This window comes from Lethenteron reissneri, chromosome 51 (genome assembly GCF_015708825.2).
Source record: "Lethenteron reissneri isolate LAM-NWPU_2019-01 chromosome 51, ASM1570882v1, whole genome shotgun sequence".
In the NCBI taxonomy this organism is placed as follows: Eukaryota; Metazoa; Chordata; class Hyperoartia; order Petromyzontiformes; family Petromyzontidae; genus Lethenteron; species Lethenteron reissneri.
In genome coordinates this window covers 8419387-8440800 of record NC_083829.1, presented here as the reverse complement: position 1 = coordinate 8440800, position 21414 = coordinate 8419387, and the positions used below count along the sequence as shown (strand labels likewise).

The window sequence follows — 21414 nt, the reverse complement described above, 5'->3', positions numbered from 1 at the left end:
ATGATGTGCGGTGTGGTGTGTGTGGTGTGTGTGGTGTGGTGTGCGCTGTGGTGTGGTGTGCACTGTGGTATGATGTGCGGTGTGGTGTGTGTGGTGTGGTGAGTGTGTGGTGTGGTGTGTGCTGTGGTGTGGTGAGGTGTGGTGTGGTGTGTGCGGTGTGTTGTGGTCTGGTGTGGTTAGGTGTGGTGTGTGTGGTGCGGTGTGTTGTGGTGTGGGGTGGTTAGGTGTGGTGTGGTGTGTGCGGTGTGTTGTGGTGTGGGGTGGTTAGGTGTGGTGTGTGCGGTGCGGTGTGGTGAGGTGTGGTGTGTGCGGTTCGGTGTGGTGTGGTGTGTGCGGTGTGGTGTGTGCGGTGTGGTGAAGTGTGTGGTGAGGTGTGGTGAGGTTGTGGTGAAGTGAGGTGTGGTGAGGTTGTGGTGAAGTGAGGTGTGGTGAGGTTGTGGTGAAGTGAGGTGTGGTGAAGTGAGGTGTGGTGAGGTTGTGGTGAAGTGAGGTTGTGGTGAAGTGAGGTGTGGTGAGGTTGTGGTGAGGTGTGGGGGTGCAGGGGGCACTACCTTGAGCTTGCGGTTGTCGCAGTACATGGCGGTGGGCCAGGCGAGGGGGCAGGTGCAGACCTCGGGGCAGTCATTGGAGCTGCTCATCTCTACACAAAGACAAAGATCCCCCGTGTAGCCTTAACAGACTGTAGGGGCAAGTGCTGTTAGCGAGCACCTATGAAGGCAGGAACGGCACACGAGGGGTGGGTGGCCAGCACCTCGCCCGACCGCCTTTGTCTCCCCAGTGGCGATGTTTACACACCGCACCAGGTACTCATTTGAGGCTGAGTCGACCTATGGGAGGCCCGGGACCGGTTCAGATAATCGTCACTGATGTTGGCTGTAAGCGGGAACACACACACCCACATATACACACACCCACATATACACACACATACGTACACACATACACACACACATACACACACACACACAGGTGTGTACACACACACACACAGGTGTGCACTCGCACACCACACACAGACAAAGATCCCCTGTATAACCCTATCAGACTGTTGGGGGGGGTGCTATTCGTCACCGATGTTGGCTGTCAGCGGGAATCGATCTCGGGTGGCCGGGTTTGTAGCGCAGTGCCGCGCGAACCGCTGCACCGCCGCATTGACCATCAAATACGCCACTTCGTCTGCTTCATAGCCGCTCTATTATCCACCGCGCGCGGCTCTGTCGAAGGGGCGTAACGTAGAACGTACTTCTATCACAGTGGTAGCAAAGAATAATTAATGTAATGTCTCCAAAACAACTGCCAATATATACACTTATTCATAATGAATGTGTTTGGGGGGTTAGATCGCGTAAGTTAAAACGTTGTGTCGTAGCCCTCCACCACCCGACACAGCCGGTAAGGTTTGTCGCGTAAACAAAGCCCGCCGATTAGTTAACTACTTCAGCCCACCGGTGCGTTGGAGCCAGAGGTCGCAAACGGGTTTTGATTCCTTACCCGTACCTGGCCGCACCAGGGTCGCAAACGGGTACCTGTACCCGGCCGGGTACGGGTAGCCGGGTATCAGGTAGGGTACGGGTATCGGGTACCCGATTGCGACCTCTGGTTGGAGCGTAGTACATCCACAACATTTACAATTTGAGTGCCGTGACGTGTCGCTGATAATTTACAACCAGCGTCATCAGGCGATTTGCCAGAACAGTGAAGCGATCCACGTGCTTCCGGTCTCAAATAGAGCGGATGACGTCATCGCTGAGAGCCAATCAGGTGCGGAGAGCAGAGAGGGGGGGTGGTGAGGGTTGGGCTATTCTTCTTGGTTCTTTCGGTAAAGTCACGTAGAATGGAAATAATAAAATAATAACAAGAAAACATAATAAACTAATATAATAAACGTCGTGAGAATTGTATTTTATTATGTTTTATTTTTATTATTTTATTATTTCCCTTCTACGTGACTTTACCGAAAGAACCAAGAAGAGGAATCCCTGCAGTCACGAAAGCTTTAAATCGAAATCGTCATCATTTACATGCGCGTGCGTGTGCGTGCGTGCCCCACCGACGACGTCATAGTAGGCCGGTGGGTCGGCTGCCATTGGCCCCTCGTAGGAGTCGTAGTAGTGAGGCCACGTGGCTTGGGCCTCTTGGATGGCAGCGATGGCCGCCACGAGCATCAGCAGCATCGCCACGGCCGCCCGGGAGGCTGACATCTCTCAGCGACCCTCTGTCTCTCTCTCTCTCTCTCTTACGGAAGCTCTTCTGGGCTGCTACCGCTGCTGTGTTGGTTGTTCACTTGGTCTGCAGATGGATCTGTCCGGGAGAGAATTGAACAGGTGGTGATGATTGTTTTTCTTCTTAATATTATGACATTGGCATCTATTTACCCAGGACCCACAGACTCACACAAAGACCCCAAAGGCTTCACATATAACGGCCCACAGACTCGTATAGAGATCCGTAGACTCACAACTTGTCTGGGTTGCTCCCAGACGGTCCGTAAGCATCACTTGAGTCACAACTCGTCGGGGTTTACACTTTCTTTCCGATGTAGACCAAACCCGGTCCACATTTCTCAGTCGGTCTGTGTCTACAATAACTGTGCCATCTACTGGAATAAAGTTCACGTGTTCCGTCGCAAGTCCGGACACGCGTAGAGCAAAGCCCTCGGGCCCCAGCGGGCACAACCCTCGAGAGCGTTGGCAACTCGTCGGACAGCGTGATCTCACTTCATTGGAGGACATTTTTACATCGCTGGAGACCCGTGCCATGTGGCGTTCCGCCCAAAAACAAGCGTGCAAGCAGATGCCACCCTCGGTGTTGTCTTCCTGTGGTTAGCCCCCAGTGCTCGACGGCCTCTTACTCCAAGGTGGGGGGGGGGGGGTATCGTGGACACGTAGATAGAAAATTTATAGATCACCGAAGAACCAAAGAGTATGGATTCCTGCAGTCACGAAAACTTCAACTAAAAAAAAGAAGGCTTCACCTTCCGGCAACGCATGAAGCAAAGGGAAGGGATCTGTGGAAGGATCAGATCGTGAATCGCCCTGCTACAGAAACTCGCAGGGACGCCTCAGCTGATCCGCTGCGAGCTGCCGCCCTCTCGCTGTGCGCACTTGCCTTGAACTTCGTTCGCACCGTACGCACCCATCCGTGCTAATAGGAGGCGCGCGGGGGAGGGGGGGGAGGACAACAAAACTAAACACGAAAAGAAGTCCTCAAGAAATGAGTTTTCAATCTGGATTTGAAAGTTCAGAGCTCCAGCTGCTTCTCCAGAGCGTTCCAGACGGCCGCAGAAGCGCATCCAATGCGGTGACCGCCTGTTGTTCGATAGTGCTTAGCCAAAAGCCGCGAGGATGACCCCCAGAGTTCGGGAGATGATCTCAGTGCCAAAGTCGCTGCGCTTCAACCCGCCCTGGCAGCTCGCGAACACAAAACGCCGCTAAGCTGCTCAATGAAATCACGACCACAACACCGACCACCGAACCCCGATCCCCGTTGGTTCCCCGTTCTGGCGAACCGAGACCTCGACGATGTTCCTCGCCACCGACTTGAGTCACGATGCACCCCCCCACCCCCTCGCTGCGGTCATCATCCTAGAATCACACCCAAGTGCTGTGCAGACTGACACGCTGGCGAACACGAGCGGGACAATTGCGGACATGAAAGAATAAACACCTCAATCGAAATCCAAAGCAGCACAACCTCCCCCGCCTTGAGGTGGAACCGTCAACCACAGCAGCACATCATCAACAGGCCCATGCACACATCGCCTTAATATTTTGAAAATGAAAGCCCCGGTGGTGTGATTGTGGCCATGGCTTTCAAACTGTGGACCCTATCGCGTACCACTGTAGTCTGCGCTTCTTCGATGGCGGAAGAGCAAAACTCCTCTTGAAGCCCTCTCGTGGCTGACAGACCTCGACATTTGGCATTTAGCTTCCGAACATATTGCTGCCATACGCCAGATTACAATAGTCCAGTCGAGTCATCCATATTCGCTGCTGCCACGTCCTCCCTGGGAGCCTGCTATCGATAACCACAAATGAAAAAAATATAACACCACGCGATTGTATCTTTTTTTTTATTGAACAAAAATATTTGGATGTCTTTCATTTTCTTTTTTTAAGCAATCAGTCTCAGGCTTGTATCCAGCTCATGCTGTCTTTATTGCACGGCCAGTGTCACATTTGGTGGAGGCAACTTTGCGAGGCTTCCTCGCTGCCAATATAACAGCCGGATACACCCTCGCCCACACATGTGGCCTTGGACCTTATAACGAATCCAACTCCGATATGAAATAGATTGTTTAGCCGCGCTGGCAGATGTCGTGAGTTAAAATAAAACATCTGACTGATGCCACGTGCTTGTATAGGAAATTAATATTACTCGTTGCTGGGGCAGTCCATCTAACAGCAGTGGATCAATCATGGCTGATTATGACATGGGAACCACGGTGGCTAGGAGATGTTAACTACCTCGCCTGGTATACAGGAGGTTGTGGGTTCGATGCCGACCCTGACGCCTGCTGCTGTATATTTGAAGTTTGCGTGATCTCCCCGTGGTCGCGTGGATTGTTATCCTGGTTTTCCCTCCACATTTGTAAACGTGCGTTTAGAGCGTTTGGCTGCTATATCAGTGGGGCCTTGCCTGGTAAGAAAAAAATTACATCATTATCAGCCTTTATTAGTTAAATAAAAATGTTCATATAAATGATATACCAAGAATAGCCTTCCTGAGTCTCAATAAAGCTTAGCAGTTTCCTCCTATGTTGTTCTTATGGGCGGCAACCGTTGATATGTTTTCCAATGAAATTTCCGATTTGGCATATTTGGACATTGATGCCAGGACACAATGGTATACTTTTACGTTGCTCCGTCTTTGAGAGTAAAACTGATATTTTGTTTATTTATTTCTCAGAGTATGAGTTTAGAAAAATAAGTCATTACGAATCCAAGTTTTCACGTGATGGGTTTTAAGTCCAGTCAAGCGTGACTAGGGGCTGAGGCCATCAACTTACTATGGTCGAGAAACCGGTTTTGGCCACGACAAACCGGTTTTGGCCATCGCAAACCGGTTTTGGCCACGGCAAACCGGTTTTGGCCACGTCAAAACGGTTTTGGTCCACGGCAAACCGGTTTTGGCCACGGCAAACCGGTTTTGGCCACGTCAAAACGCTTGGGCCACGGCAAACGGTTTTGGCCACGGAAAACCGGTTTTGGCCACGGCAAACCGGTTTTGGCCACGGCAAACGGTTTTGGCCACGGCAAAACGGTTTTGGCCACGGCAAACGGTTTTGGCCACGGCAAAACGGTTTTGGCCACTGCAAAACGGTTGGGCCACGGCAAACGGTTTTGACCACGGCAAACCGGTTTTGACCACGGCAAACCGGTTTTGGCCACGGCAAAACGGTTGTGGCCACGGCAAACCAGGTTTTGACCACGGCAAACCGGTTTTGGCCACGGCAAAACGCTTTTGGCCACGGCAAACGCTTTTGGCCACAGCAAAACGCTTTTGGCCACGGCAAACGGTTTTGGCCACGGCAAAACGCTTTTGGCCACGGCAAAACGGTTTGGCCACGGCAAAACGGTTTGGCCACGGCAAAACGGTTTTGGCCACGGCAAAACGGTTTTGGCCACGGAAAACGGTTGTGGCCACGGCAAGACGGTTTTGGCCACGGAAAACTGTTGTAGCCACGGCAAAACAGGTTTTGGCCACGGAAAACGGTTTTGGCCACGGAAAACGGTTGTGGCCACGGCAAACCGGTTTTGGCCACGGAAAATGGTTTTGGCCACGGAAAACGGTTTTGGCCACGGCAAAACGGTTGTGGCCACGGCAAAACGGTTTTGGCCACGGCAAAACGGTTTTGGCCACGGAAAACGGTTGTGGCCACGGCAAAACGGTTTTGGCCACGGAAAACTGTTGTGGCCACGGCAAAACGGTTTTGGCCACGGAAAACGGTTTTGGCCACGGAAAACGGTTGTGGCCACGGCAAAACGGTTTTGGCCACGGAAAACGGTTTTGGCCACGGAAAACGGTTTTGGCCACGGCAAAACGGTTGTGGCCACGGCTAAACGGTTTTGGCCACGGAAAACGGTTGTGGCCACGGAAAACGGTTGTGGCCACGGCAAAACGGTTGTGGCCACGGCAAAACGGTTTTGGCCACGGCAAACCGGTTTTGGCTACTGGAAAACGGTTGTGGCCACGGCAAAACGGTTTTGGCCACGGAAAACGGTTTTGGCCACGGAAAACGGTTGTGGCCACGGCAAAACGGTTTTGGCCACGGAAAACGGTTGTGGCCACGGCAAAACGGTTTTGGCCACGGAAAACGGTTTTGGCCACGGCAAAACGGTTTTGGCCACGGCAAAACGGTTTTGGCCACGGAAAACGGTTTTGGCCACGGAAAACGGTTGTGGCCACGGAAAACGGTTTTGGCCACGGAAAACGGTTGTGGCCACGGAAAACGGTTTTGGCCACGGAAAACGGTTGTGGCCACGGCAAAACGGTTTTGGCCACGGAAAACGGTTGTGGCCACGGAAAACGGCTGAAACCTGGATTGGAACTCAGGATCTTAGCGGTGCCGACTTCTGAGCCAGCCAGCCACTTTGTTGGTCTGAATAGGTACCACTCAATAACATCACTTGCTGTTACAGTCTGTTGAAGGCTATACAGAGGTTTATTTGTCATTGTGCGTGTCCGTTTGCGTCTGCGTGTGTGTCTATGTGCATCTTTGTGTCTGTCTATCATAGTCGAGATGTCTGTGTGCATGTCTGTGGAGTGGCTATAGTTGTTGTGTGTATCTACAAAAATTAACCAGTAAAAACAAAGTTTTTCACTATAAATTCTTCATATGCGTGGCGGCTAGAGTACTCTCGTCCTCTGGCTTGAGATGGCTGCCACCTATGGGTCAGATGATTGCCTGCCACCATTAAGCAATTGGTAATTAAATATAATTTATTTTTTCCTAAAAAGTGTATAAATTTGGGAAAAATTTTCACGAAAATAAATTGTCACGCACAACGAGTCTGTGTGCAAAATGTCAGCTCGATTAGATCACGGGAAGTGGGTTAAAAAACGACCGAAAGATTTGCACGGTCGTAAGCGCGCAAGCAAACAAGCAAGTGAACTTAATATAAAGGATTTAACAAGCAAGCAAGCAAGTGAACTTAATATAAAGGATTAAAAAAAAACTTTTTATTTTATCAAGTAAGGCTCACTGAGCTATTACCTCTTTTTCAGAAGCGACCTGGCGATCACAAATGATAGCTCAACGAAGCGGCTTATTGTGTGGACATTACAGCAGCCAAATAATCTAACCGTGCCTTTCTAAATGTGGAGGGAAAAACTGGAGGACCCGGAGCAAATTCCACACCACCACGGGGAGAGAGAGAGAGACCACGCAAACTCCAAATATAGAACATGCGTCAGGGTCGGGATCGAACCCACGACCTCCTGCATACCAGACGAGGTAGTTAACGTCTCCCCAACGTGACGCCCTGCCCATCAACCAAGACTTTGCTGGTCTTAACAGGTGCTGCTCGCTACCGAGCACTTGCCCCAACAGTATGTTAAGGGCTATACGGGGGATCTTTGTCTTCGTTTATCCATCTGGCTGCAGCTGTGGTCGCCACCGCAGTTAAACGATGAAACGTCGCTAGCCGCTGCAACCGCGATCGAAGCCGCATCCACCACACGAGGCGGAGGAGCTTGACCGAGTCTGGCGAGGGATGGCCGGTGGTGATTGGTGGTCGTGACAAGGATAAGTGCGCGTGGGGGGAGCGGTGGTAAAGTGGTTAGCGCACCGTGCATCGAACCCGGCCACCTGAGTTCGATTCCGAACTCGCGTTTATGGTGAGGGTCGTGAATATCGGAACCGGTCCTGGGCCTCCCTTATGTCGACTCAGTCTCAAATGAGTCACGCTTGAGGTGTATCAACATCATCACTGGGGAGACAAAATGTGGTTTGGCCAGCACCACCCCGTCGTGTGCTTTCGTAGGTGCTCGCTAACGGCGCTTGCTCCAACCACCTGCGCATGCTATGTGGGAGATTTGTGTGTGTGTGAGTGAGAAGATATGGGGTAATGTGGTCAAAGAGGATGTGGAGCTGAGTGGACTTGCCGATGACTGGTACCAGCGGTGTTAAAATCGGCTTCTCTGGAGGAGGTTCGTGAAGGACGCTGCTGGGCAGTTGGAGGCAGTCACCCTCCAGCAACGAAGGGGGGCAGAGGAGCGACGCTCACAACAACGAGCGGAGCGCCAGGCGGATAAAACACAGCAAGTTGTCACAGTAGAGAGAACATGTGGTGCTTCGGCCAGTCATCTAAATCAGCCAACCCATGGCACCTGGGTGTGTCCCGTGACCTCCTACCAGGTGGGCGTTTGACACTTCACGTGGCCTTAACATGCACATAAACATGCATAGATACCCATAGAATCACATCAGCTTCCATATAGACCCACAGATTCACGTACAGATACAGAGACCCGTATACTCAAATAGAGACAATCAGGCTCACATAAAGACCCATAGAGTCGCATAGAGTCCCATAGAGTCGCATAGAGACCCATAGACTTGCATAGAGACCCATAGACTCACATCAACTTCGACATGACCCAAAGATTCACACAGATACCCATAGACTTGTATAGAGTCCCATAGACTTGTATAGAGACCCATAGACGTCAACAGAGACCCATAGACTTGCACAGAGACCCATAGACCTGTATAGAGACCCATATACTTGCATAGAGACCCATAGACTTGCATAGAGACCCATAGACTTGTATAGAGATCCATAGACTTGCACAGAGACCCATAGACTTACACAGATACCCATAGACTTGTATAAAGACCCATAGACTTGTATAGAGACCCATAGACTTGCACAGAGACCCATAAACTTGCATAGAGATCTATAGACTTGCACAGAGACCCATAGACTTGCACAGAGACCCATAGACTTGCACAGAGACACATAGACTTGCACAGAGATCCATAGACTTGTATAGAGACCCATAGACTTGCATAGAGACCCATAGACTTGCATAGAGACCCATAGACTTGTATAGAGACCCATAGACTTGCACAGAGACCCATAAACTTGCATAGAGATCTATAGACTTGCACAGAGACCCATAGACTTGCACAGAGACCCATAGACTTGCACAGAGACACATAGACTTGCACAGAGATCCATAGACTTGTATAGAGACCCATAGACTTGCATAGAGACCCATAGACTTGCATAGAGACCCATAGACTTGTATAGAGACCCATAGACTTGCACAGAGACCCATAAACTTGCATAGAGATCTATAGACTTGCACAGAGACCCATAGACTTGCACAGAGACCCATAGACTTGCATAGAGACCCATAGACTTGTATAGAGACCCATAGACTTGCACAGAGACCCATAAACTTGCATAGAGATCTATAGACTTGCATAGAGACCCATAGACTTGCATAGAGATCCATAGACTTGCATAGAGACCCATAAACTTGCATAGAGATCTATAGACTTGCACAGAGACCCATAGACTTGTATAGAGATCCATAGACTTGCATAGAGACCAATGGACTTGCATCGAGACCCATAGACTTGCACAGAGACCCATAGACTTGTATAGAGACCCATAGACTTACATAGAGACCCATAGACTTGTATAGAGACCCATAGACTTGCACAGAGACCCATAAACTTGCATAGAGATCTATAGACTTGCACAGAGACCCATAGACTTGCATAGAGATCCATAGACTTGCACAGAGACCCATAGACTTGCATAGAGATCCATAGACTTGCATAGAGACCAATGGACTTGCATCGAGACCCATAGACTTGCATCGAAACCCATAGGCTTGCACAGAGACCCCTAGACTCCCAAAGAAACCCGTAGCTTTTGAATGGGTAATGTTTTGGCAGAGATCTATCACGGTCAGACGCTCCTCTCTCTCTCGGGGTAGGGATTAGGGGGTAGAGGGGGTGGGATTGGAGGGGGGGCCATTGGGAGGGAGTCGGGGGCTGCTTCCTGTCTGTGTTGAATTAACGAGGTGCAGCTGCTGGAGCAGATGTGTTCCCAGTCGTGAGCACGTGGGTTCAAATCTAGGCCAGGTTCAACTCGGCCACGTAATCATCAGCATCAGCAGCAGCGGCATCTTCACCATCGGTAGCGGCATCGGTGTAGACGCCAATTGGTCACACTCGTCATCAGCGTCATTGTGATCATCAGCTTCGTCGTCGTCGTCATTGCTGTCGTCACAGTCATTGGCATCGTCATCATCGTCATTCGTCATCGTAGTCCTATCATTAGCGTTGGACTATCATCATCAGTGTCCTCTGTCAGCATCGCCATGATCATTAATATGTTTCGATTTAAAGCTTTCGTGACTGCAGGGATTCATCTTCTTGGTTTTTTCGGTAAAGTCACGTAGAATGGAAATAATAAAATAATAAAATTAAAACATATGAAAATAATATAAAATAATATAATAAAAAGCATAATATTATAATATAATTATTTTATTATGTTTTATTTTTATTACTTTATTATTTCCATTCTACGTGACTTTACCGAAAGAACCAAGAAGAACATTAATATGTTCTAAAACAACAACAGCGCCCGTTGTTATTATAGCTGCGTGTGCAAGGCAACTGCTGAAATTCTGCACTCCACAGAAGGCCGTGTGGCTAATGAGATGTGTACAAAATAAAAATGCGTTTTTCGTTGCGCGGAGGAGACGAATTGTACGGATTGTATTCATTTTGCACGGCCGTGTTTGTGTTGGACGTCGTAACCCGTCCGTACAGTGCTCAACGTGGTCTCGAGTCGCTGCCACATGTGGCACGGGCGGAAAGGGGCCTCAGCCGTTTGGAACTCGCCACATCTGGCCCACAAACAAAGCTGTCCACCCCCCTCCCCCTCCTCCCTCCCCCTCCTCCCAACCCCCCCCCCTCCTCCCGCCCCCTCCCCCCTCCCCCTCCTCCCGCCCTCCCTCCTCCAGGTACGAATGTGAGTATAAGGAAGAATTTGAGTAAGAAAATTAGTAAGAATGTGAGTAAGAATATGAGTAAGAATTTGAGTAAGAATATGAGTAAGAATTTGAGTAAGAATATCAGTAAAAATGTGAGTAAGAAAATGAGTAAGAATTTGAGTAAGAATATGAGTAAGAATGTGAGTAAGAAAATGAGTAAGAATGTGAGTAAGAAAATGAGTAAGAATTTGAGTAAGAATATGAGTAAGAATGTGAGTAAGAAAATGAGTAAGAATGTGAGTAAGAAAATGAGTAAGAATTTGAGTAAGAATATGAGTAAGAATGTGAGTAAGAAAATGAGTAAGAATGTGAGTAAGAAAATGAGTAAGAATGTGAGTAAGAAAATGAGTAAGAATGTGAGTAAGAAAATGAGTAAAAATGTGAGTAAGAAAATGAGTAAGAATGTGAGTAAGAAAATGAGTAAGAATGTGAGTAAGAAAATGAGTAAGAATTTGAGTAAGAAAATGAGTAAAAATGTGAGTAAGAAAATGAGTAAGAATGTGAGTAAGAATATGAGTAAGAATGTGAGTAAGAAAATGAGTAAGAATGTGAGTAAGAAAATGAGTAAGAATTTGAGTAAGAAAATGAGTAAGAATGTGAGTAAGAAAATGAGTAAGAATGTGAGTAAGAAAATGAGTAAGAATTTGAGTAAGAATATGAGTAAGAATGTGAGTAAGAAAATGAGTAAGAATGTGAGTAAGAAAATTTGTAAGAATGTGAGTAAGAATTTGAGTAAGAAAATGAGTAAGAATGTGAGTAAGAAAATGAGTAAGAATTTGAGTAAGAATATGAGTAAGAATTTGAGTAAGAAAATGAGTAAGAATGTGAGTAAGAAAATGAGTAAGAATGTGAGTAAGAAAATGAGTAAGAATTTGAGTAAGAATATGAGTAAGAATGTGAGTAAGAAAATGAGTAAGAATTTGAGTAAGAATATGAGTAAGAATGTGAGTAAGAACATTTGTAAGAATTTGAGTAAGAATATGAGTAAGAATTTGAGTAAGAATATGAGTAAGAATGTGAGTAAGAACATTTGTAAGAATTTGAGTAAGAATATGAGTAAGAATTTGAGTAAGAATATGAGTAAGAATGTGAGTTAGAATATGAGTAAGAATGTGAGTAAGAAAATTTGTAAGAATTTGAGTAAGAATATTAGTAAGAATATGAGCAAGAACGCTAGTAAGAATACGAGTAAGGATCTGAATAAGAATCTGAATAAGAATATGAGTAACAATGTGAGTAAAAATGTGAGTAAGAATTTGAGTAACCATGTGAGTAAGAATTTGAGTAAGCATTTGAGTAAGAATTTGAGTAAACAAGCAGACAAGAAGCCACCACTTCATATCAGTTCCTCCACGTAAAGAGTCTCCGTCTCCTTGCGTAACACACGCAGAGAGACCACGTGTCCACGTCTCGATCTGTGTTAGTAAGGCGTTTGTTCGCTTTGTGTATGAGTTGTGTCCCTTGTGAGTAAGGCGTTTTCTTCACTTTGTGTATTTGTGTGTTCTGTCTTAGCAAGGCGTTTGTTCACTTTGTGTCAGGGTCCGGATCAAACCCACGACCTCCTGCATACTAGGCGAGGTAGTTAACATCTCCTAGCCACCGTGATGATGATGAGAGAGAGACACGCAAACTCCAAATATACAGCAGCAGGCGTCAGGGTCGGGATCGAACCCACGACCTTCTGCATACCAGGCGAGGGAGTTAACATCTCGCCATGTCCCGGTATTTGGTCCACAGTGGAAGAGGTGGCGACCCCGGGCCGAGCGAAGTCCCATTCTCTATCCCACTGCCGCTGACTCTGCTGCGATGCCACACGGGCCGCTGGTCCTCTGGGATGCCGGGCTTGGAGGGAGCGAGCGAGGGATGAGGAGGAGGAGGGAGCGAGGAGGGAGAGAGGAGGAGGAGGAGGGGTCGCGAGCAGACACGATGGTGCCAGAGAGGGGCGAGCAAACGGAGTGGATTCGAGCGTGAGTGGGGTGAGTGGGGTGAGTGTGGGGGTGAGTGTGCGTGTGGGGGTGAGTGGAGTGAGTGTGGGGGTGAGTGGGGTTAGTGGGGTGAGTGAGTGGGGTGAGTGGGGTGAGTGGGGTGAGTGTGGGGGTGAGTGGGGTGAGTGTGGGGTGAGTGTGTGGGAGTGAGTGAGGTGAGTGGGGTGAGTGTGGGGTGAGTGTGTGGGAGTGAGTGAGGTGAGTGGGGTGGGTGTGGGGGTGAGTGGGGTGAGTGTGTGGGGGTGAGTGGGGTGAGTGTGGGGGTGTAGGGTGAGTGGGGTGAGTGTGGGTAGGTGTAGGGGTGAGTGGGGTGAGTGTGGGTAGGTGTAGGGGTGAGTGGGGGTGAGTGGGGGTGAGTGGGGTGAGTGTGGGGGTGAGTGGGGTTAGTGGGATGAGTGTGGGGGTGAGTGGGGTGAGTGGGGTGAGTGGGGTGTGTGGGGTGTGTGGGGTTAGTGGGATGAGTGAGTGGGGGTGAGTGGGGTGAGTGTGTGGGGGTGAGTGGGGTGAGTGGGGTGGGTGTGGGAGTGAGTGGGGTGGGTGTGGGGGTGAGTGGGGTGAGTGTGGGAGTGAGTGGGGTGAGTGGGGTGAGTGTGTGGGGGTGAGTGGGGTGAGTATGGGAGTGAGTGGGGTGCGTGTGCGTGTGGGGGTGTGTGGGGTGAGTGGGGTGAGTGGGGTCAGTGTGCGGGGTGAGTGGGGTGAGTGTGGGGTGAGTGGGGTGAGTGTGGGAGGGAGTGGGGTGCGTGTGGGGGTGAGTGGGGTGAGTGGGGTGAGTGTGGGTAGGTGTAGGGGTGAGTGGGGTGAGTGTGGGGGGTGAGTGGGGGTGAGTGGGGTGAGTGTGGGAGTGAGTGGGGTGAGTGTGGGGGTGAGTGGGGTGAGTGTGGGAGTGAGTGGGGTGAGTGTGGGGGTGAGTGGGGTGAGTGTGGGGGTGAGTGGGGTGAGTGTGGGGTGAGTGGGGTGAGTGAGGTGAGTGTGCGTGTGAGTGGGGTGAGTGGGGTGAGTGGGGTGAGTGTGGGGTGAGTGGGGTGCGTGTGGGGGTGAGTGGGGTGAGTGTGCGTGTGAGTGGGGTGAGTGGGGTGAGTGTGCGTGTGAGTGGGGTGAGTGGGGTGAGTGGGGTGAGTGTGGGGTGAGTGGGGTGAGTATGTGGGGTGAGGGGGGTGAGTGTGGGAGTGAGTTGGGTGAGTGGAGCGGGTTAGCGCGCTGCGCTATGAACCCGGTGAACCAAGTTCGATTCCCATCTCACCGCCAACACCGGTGACGATTATTGCAACCGCTCATGGGCCTCCCCCAGGTCGACTCAGCCTCAAATGAGTACCCGGTGGGGCATGTAAAATCAGTGCCACTGGGGAGACAAAGGCGGTCCCACCTGGGGCTGGCCACCCACCCCCTCGTGTGACGTGCCGGCCTTCATAGCGGCACTTGCCCCAACAGTCTGTGCAGGCTATCCGGGCGCCTTTGTCTTTGGGCGAGTATGGCTCAATGCGTGTGTGGATGTGTGGAGGTGCGTGCGTGCGTGTGCAGTTGAATGAGTGGGCGGGCGCGTGGGCATGTTGGGGGAGGGGTGTTGAGGTGGCTGGGTGAGTCTGTGGAGATGAGTGAGTGTGCCTGTTCGAGTGGGTGAGTGTGTGAGCGATGGCGTGTGTGGATGGGTGAGTGGGCGCGTGTGGAGGTAAGTGGACGAGTGAGTGAGGAGGGGAGTGCGTGAGGGGGTAGATACGTTGGCCTGCCAATCACCCACTCATTATTGTCATAAATCATCGATTTGTCCGACACTGAGAATGTAAACCACCAGACAACACTCGTCCTCACATCGCATCCCACCCACCAGGATTGATTCTCAACGCAAGCAAAACTCTGGACCACCAGTTCGGACACCTCCGATTAGCACGACTGGCTACGTACGGTGCCAAATAAGTGCAACACTCGTGCGTGCACGCACGTCAGTCGCTGTGTAGTGCAATAGCGCCGGCTGGTGGGCAGGAGCGGCAACTGCGGTGGACAGACAGCGCACACCAGAGGTCGCAACCGGGTACCCGATACCCTACCCGATACCCGGCTACCCGTACCCGGCCGGGTACGGGTACCCGTTTGCGACCCTGGTGCGGCCGGGTACGGGTACGGGTAGACCGTGAGTCACTGGTGAGTAACCGTTTGTCACTCATTTCCCAACGTCTTGTCTCTTCTCACAATTCAAGTTCCTAGAATCAACCCACCCGCGCCTGCAACATGGCTTCATGGCTTCATCGCAATCAGGTACCCGATGCCCGGGTACCTGTACCCGTACCCGGTATGGCCGGGTACGGGTACCCGTTTGCGACCCTGGTGCGGCCGGGTACGGGTACGGGTAAGGAATCAAAACCCGTTTGCGACCTCTGGCGCACACACGCCGGTTGAGGGTGTGCACGGGGTGTGTTGGCAGAGAGGGAGGAATTGCGGTAAGGGTCACGAAGGAACCCCCTCTGGAGGCCCCTGGAACCTGCTAGCGGGTTCGAGAAGGGAGGTGCGGTCAGGGCGGGGGGCCAGGCCGCGCCGGGAGCATAAAAGGAGCCGAGAGCGTGGGGCTCAGGGCTGCCGGCTCCGGGAATGGACTCGTCTCGTTGTTGATCAAGTGTCCGCTAGATATTGAGCTACGGAAGATAGTAGTTGGCTATCTCGGTCAGCGCCATCCGTGTTAGATGGCTGGTGTTGTGTACAGGCGAGGCTGAGCTACTGTGGAGTGTGGACGTGACCGTGAAAGTTGTGAATAAAGAAAGTGCCTCCTAGAAACTCTGTCTCTGAATCGTTGGCACTACAATTGTATCAGGAGCAGGGGCAGACTTGCTTTGAATCGATGCTCGTGAACTGTCAGATGTGTATGGGCCAAGAACCATCTCTGTTAGATATGGGCACCAGGTCGTCGTGAAACGAAGCGATGCACGACACAAAACAATCAACAGCATTGCTGTGGAGAATGCAGTACAAGCGGAAACACTATCAATTCTTTTTATGATTTAAAGCTTTCGTGACTGCAGGGATTCATATTCTTGGTTATTTCGGTGAAGTCACGTAGAAGGGAAATAATAAAATAATGTAAATATAAAACAATATGTTTTATATTTATATTATTTTACCGAAAGAACCAAGAAGAGGTCAAATGTCAAAGTGTCTATCAGCTCAAACGACCCAATGGACCTGAGCAAGTGGCGGACATTCCACCTTCCTAAGACAGGGGCCCAAATCTCATCTTCAAATATAAAAAAAACCTGCATATGTTGAATTGTTCATGGAATTCATACCCCCACCCCACCCCACACACACGAGCGTGCTCGTCACAGGGCCCACGTGACCACACCTCGGCACGGGGGGGGGGGTTCCAAATTGCCCACCCGCCCCCTTACTGGGCACCTGTTGATAAAGAGCTTCACAGCTCATCGGATTCCTCCTGCAGCGTAAATAACGATTCCGATTCTCAATTATGTTGAGCCCTTTGACCATTCCGGACTCTTAACCCACTTGCTGTACTGCCTGAGATCCTACTTGCTGTACTGCCTGAGATCCTACTTGCTGTACCCACTGAGATCCTACTTGCTGTACTGCCTGAGATCCTACTTGCTGTACCCACTGTGATCCTACTTGCTGTACTGCCTGAGATCCTACTTGCTGTACCCACTGAAATCCTACTTGCTGTACCCACTGAGATCCTACTTGCTGTACCCACTGTGATCCTACTTGCTGTACCCACTGTGATCCCACTCGCTGTACCCACTGACATCCTACTTGCTGTACCCACTGAGATCCTACTTGCTGTACCCACTGAGATCCTACTTGCTGTACTACCTAGATCCCACTCGCTGTACCCACTGAGATCCTACTTGCTGTACCCACTGTGATCTACTTGCTGTACCCACTGTGATCCTACTTGCTGTACCCACTGAGATCCTACTTGCTGTACCCACTGACATCCTACTTGCTGTACCCACTGAGATCCTACTTGCTGTACCCACTGAGATCCTACTTGCTGTACCCACTGAGATCCTACTTGCTGTACCCACTGAGATCCTACTTGCTGTACCCACTGTGATCCTACTTGCTGTACCCACTGTGATCCCACTTGCTGTACCCACTGAGATCCTACTTGCTGTACCCACTGAGATCCTACTTGCTGTACCCACTGTGATCCTACTTGCTGTACCCACTGAGATCCTACTTGCTGTACCCACTGAGATCCTACTTGCTGTACCCACTGTGATCCTACTTGCTGTACCCACTGTGATCTACTTGCTGTACCCACTGTGATCCTACTTGCTGTACCCACTGTGATCTACTTGCTGTACTGCTCCCACTCGCTGTGCTCCTCTCTCTCAACTTTGGCTGCTTTGTTTAACACGAAGCAGGCTTTCGCGACCAATATTATTGATAAATAATCAACGTGTTTGGGTTAGATCGCGTTACTTATAAATGTGTCGTAACCCTCCACCACCCGACACGGCCAATCAGCAAGAGCCTCACTATTCTGGCGAATTGCCCGATGATGCTGGATGCAATTACCAGCGAAACGTCGTACTACTCAAAAAAATTGTAAATGTTGTGGTTTCACGCTTCAACACACCGGTGGGCTAAAGTAGTGAACTATTTTGTCTTTTCATCTTCTTGGTTCTTTCGGTAAAGTCACGTAGAATGGAAATAATAAAATAATAAAAATAAAACATAATAAAATTATTCTCACGACGTTTCGGCCACAACGCAAGCAGCCGTCCTCAGGTGGAGAACAGGTCTGTCGAGAAGACAGAGATTATTTTATTATTTCCATTCTACGAGACTTACCGAAAGAACCAAGAAGATGAATCCCTGCAGTCACGAAAGCTTTAAATCGAAATTTATTTTGTCTTTTGTCAACGTGACACTTTGTTTGCTGATTGGCCGTGTCGGGTGGTGGAGGGTTACGACACATTTATAAATAACGCGATATAACCCAGAAACGTTGATTATGAATTCGGCTGGTTTGTCCACAGGCGACGTGGATGAGAGGGTGACACCAGCGATGAGACGGCACTGCCGCTTAGTGGCCATGTCACTCAGTGGCAGTTTCGTGTCGTCTCAGTCAGTCGACCCGTGGCACCTCCTGGGTCTGCCCCGTGACCTCCTGCCGCCAGCGGGCGTTCGAGACTTCACGTGGCCTCAACGTGCACATGGCCTGGCGCAAGCGTCTTGGGGACGTCACCGCCAATTAGTGGCGAATGGCGATTGTTGTTGTTGTTGTGTGTCTTGTGGGTGTGTCTGCGTGTCTGTCTTAGTGGGAGCCTCTGTGTGGTTGTGCGCGCGCGCGTGTGTGTGTGGGTGTCTGTGCGCGTGTCCATATGAATCTGTGTGCTTTGCCTGCATGTGTGTGTGGCTGTGTGTGTGTAAGTGGGGAGCGGTCGTGTAGCGGTTAGCGCGCTGCGCTACGAACCCGGCGACCCGGGTTCGATTCCTGCTCACGGCCAACACCAGTGACGATTATCTGAACCGGTCCTGGGCCTCCCCTAGGTCGACTCAGCCTGAAATGAGTACCTGGTGCGGTGTGTAAACGGCCGGGCGTGGTGCTGGCCACCCACCCCCTCGTGTACCGTTCCGACCTTCATAGGCGCTCGCTAACAGCACTTGCCCCTACAGTTTGTTAAGGCTATATGGGGGACCTTTGTCTTTGTTCGCATAGCGAACTGCTGAGGGAGGGTGGGGTTTGTGTGCAGGCTTATCCCCGTTACTGAGGTCTGAACCAGGAGGAGGATGGGTTCCACAGAATTGGAAAAATGCCCTGGTGCACCCTCGCACTGATTTCAACAACCGCCGGGGGCATCTCCCTCCTCGGCGTGCCAGGAAATGTCCTGGCGAGGATCAGAACAGTTCGGACCTGCACAGACGCCGTGCATGCTCTCTCTCCGTCCGCTCTAGCGGAGGTGTAGAGACGGCACCTGGTCAAGGTCTGTGATGCCATCAATAGGCCAGAACAATCCGGCCCGGCGTGGTGCTGGCCACCGACCCCCTCGTGTGTCGTGCCGGCCTTCATAGGTGCTACTCGCTAACGGCACTTGCCCCAATAGTCTGTTGAGGCTATGCGGGGGATCTTTGTCTTTGTTTGGTCGCGTTGATTTTTAAATCCTTTATATTAAGTTCACTTGCTTGCTTGCTTGCTTAGGACCGTGCAAATCTTTCGGTCACTTCCCGTGATCCAATCGAGCTGACATTTTCCACACAGACTCGTTGTGCGTGACAATTAATGTTCGTAAAAATTTTTTTTCCAAAATTCTACACTTTTTAGGACAAAAATCTTATATTTAATTACGAATTGCTTAATGTTGGCATGCAATCATCTGACCCATAGGTGGCAGCCATCTCAAGCCAGAGGACGAGAGGACTCTAGCCGCCACGCATATAAAGGATTTATAGTGAAAAACTTTGTTTTTACGGGTTATACTTGTTCTCCGCGTCCTCCGGTTTTCCCCAACGTCGCGCGTTTAGAGTAATCGACTGCTATACATTTCCCCCGTGATAAGCCGCTTCGTTGATCTATTAATGATGTGCGATAGCCAGATCGCTTCGGAAAAAAAATATCTACGTCGCTCAGAGGGGCCCTTTACCTGGTGCGATATGTGAACATTGCAACTTGGGAGACAAAGGCGACCGGGTGTGGTGATGGCCACCCACCCCCCTCGTGTGCCGTGCCGGCCTTCATAGGTGCTACTCGCTAACGGCACTTGCCCCAACAGTCTGCTAAGGCTATACGGGGACTCTTTGTCTTTGTGTGTGTGTAAAAAAATGCAATAGAGTTTAATAGAACACAACGCTGAGCACCAGATTCTCAGGACGATTCAATTCCTTGCCGATGGAACTCAAAGTCCAATTCCCAGGCCCTCTACAAACGTCGGCCCCGGTGACCTCACTCAGTGTTCCGCCTCGGGACCACGCTCTGCCCAGACTGCATTCGGCAAAACGAGAAAGAAAAAAACGCAGCCTCGGCGGACGCGCGGGCTGTAATTGGGACATTTGGCCGCGGAATCTGGCCTCGAATCGAGACAGCCACGTTTCACAGACGGTCTCCTCGGCCCTCGTGCAAAAACTTCCTTCCTTTCTGCCTCCCTCCCCACCCCCGCTCTCTCTCTCTGCCTTATGTAACAATCGGCAAACCGGGTCCGGCCCTAGCAGCCGCCCCTGGTTAATACTGCGCCGTGTGTTTAACCACAACAATAGACGCCACGCGCCGTCTGCTTCACAGGCAGCGGACGTGATAAACACTCTCTCCCTTGACGTCATTTGGAAGACACACAGCAACAATCATATATTTTTTTACTTTTAAAAAAACACGCTTTTATGAAGTGTACTAGTAATGGCATAACTCCACGACTCCAGGAAGTGGCCCCGAAGCTTGCCATAACGTAAGGGGACCGTGGCCAATTAGACCCAAGTCGAAACATAACATATAAAAAAGATTGTTTATAAATGTTAAATTTTTTATGATAGAATATAGTATTGTCATCGGTATGACATAAGTATACCAAGTTTGCAGTCGATACCGCATTGGGAAGTGGGTTAAAATCGAGTTACAAGATTTGAGCATACAACAACGACAACAGCAACAGACAGAGTGAGTTAAAAGAAAGCGTGTAATAACGAGTCCGTTACGTGTGTCGGTGTCACGGTGCAAATGTGACACCACAAGTTGTGTCGTTTGGTGAAAGGCACAAAGCAACACAAAGCAACATCGCCCCCCACTCACCCACTCCCCTTACTTGCGGACTGTATCCAGCTGTGAAACATCGACTGGCTTCCTGGTGGCACGGCTGCCATTGGAATGGCGCAAATACCAAATATACTCAGTTACCATCGTAACGGTAACTCGTCAATCTACTGCTGGATGGAGGCCTTGCAAAGCCATGCGGGTCCCGGGGGTTATTTGACCATACTTCACCACACTGGTCAGTGCTATCTTCTTGGTTCTTTCGGTAAAGTCGCGTAGAAGGGAAGTAATAAAAAAATAAAAATAAAACATAATAAAATAATTCTCACGACGTTTCGGCCACAACGCAAGCAGCCGTCCTCAGGTGAAGACCAGGTCTGTCGGGGAGACAGCGTCTGAATGAAACACCACCACGCTTGGAGCGTAACGTCGTGAGAATTATTTTATTATGTTTTATTTTTATTATTTTATTACTTCCCTTCTACGTGACTTTACCGAAAGAACCAAGAAGATGAATCCCTGCAGTCACGAAAGCTTTAAATCGAAAAATGCTCAGTGCCAGTTGGTGAACGCAGGGACCATGGTACTGTCCACCACGTAGCCCCGCCGTCAGCTCTATATCACTTGTTATTGTATGCATGGCGGTCGAACACCCAGGCTCAAATCTCTGCTTTGATTCTGAGATCTGGCTGGACCTGGCGTTTTTAAATCCTTTAT

At 50.1% G+C, this 21414-nt stretch overlaps 1 protein-coding gene across 2 annotated transcripts in view; it reads right to left on the bottom strand.

The window, feature by feature from the left end:
• LOC133355518 (lumican-like) overlaps window positions 1-21414 on the bottom strand; it is a 29403-nt gene that overhangs the window by 6745 nt on the left and 1244 nt on the right. For both annotated transcript variants that reach the window (XM_061572847.1, XM_061572848.1), the window contains exons 2-3: window positions 2051-2301; window positions 552-640 (exon numbers count right to left, since the gene is read on the bottom strand). In XM_061572847.1, coding sequence (XP_061428831.1) covers window positions 552-640; window positions 2051-2201 — 240 coding nt within the window. In that variant the 5' untranslated portion in view covers window positions 2202-2301. The remainder of the gene's footprint in view (window positions 1-551; window positions 641-2050; window positions 2302-21414) is intronic.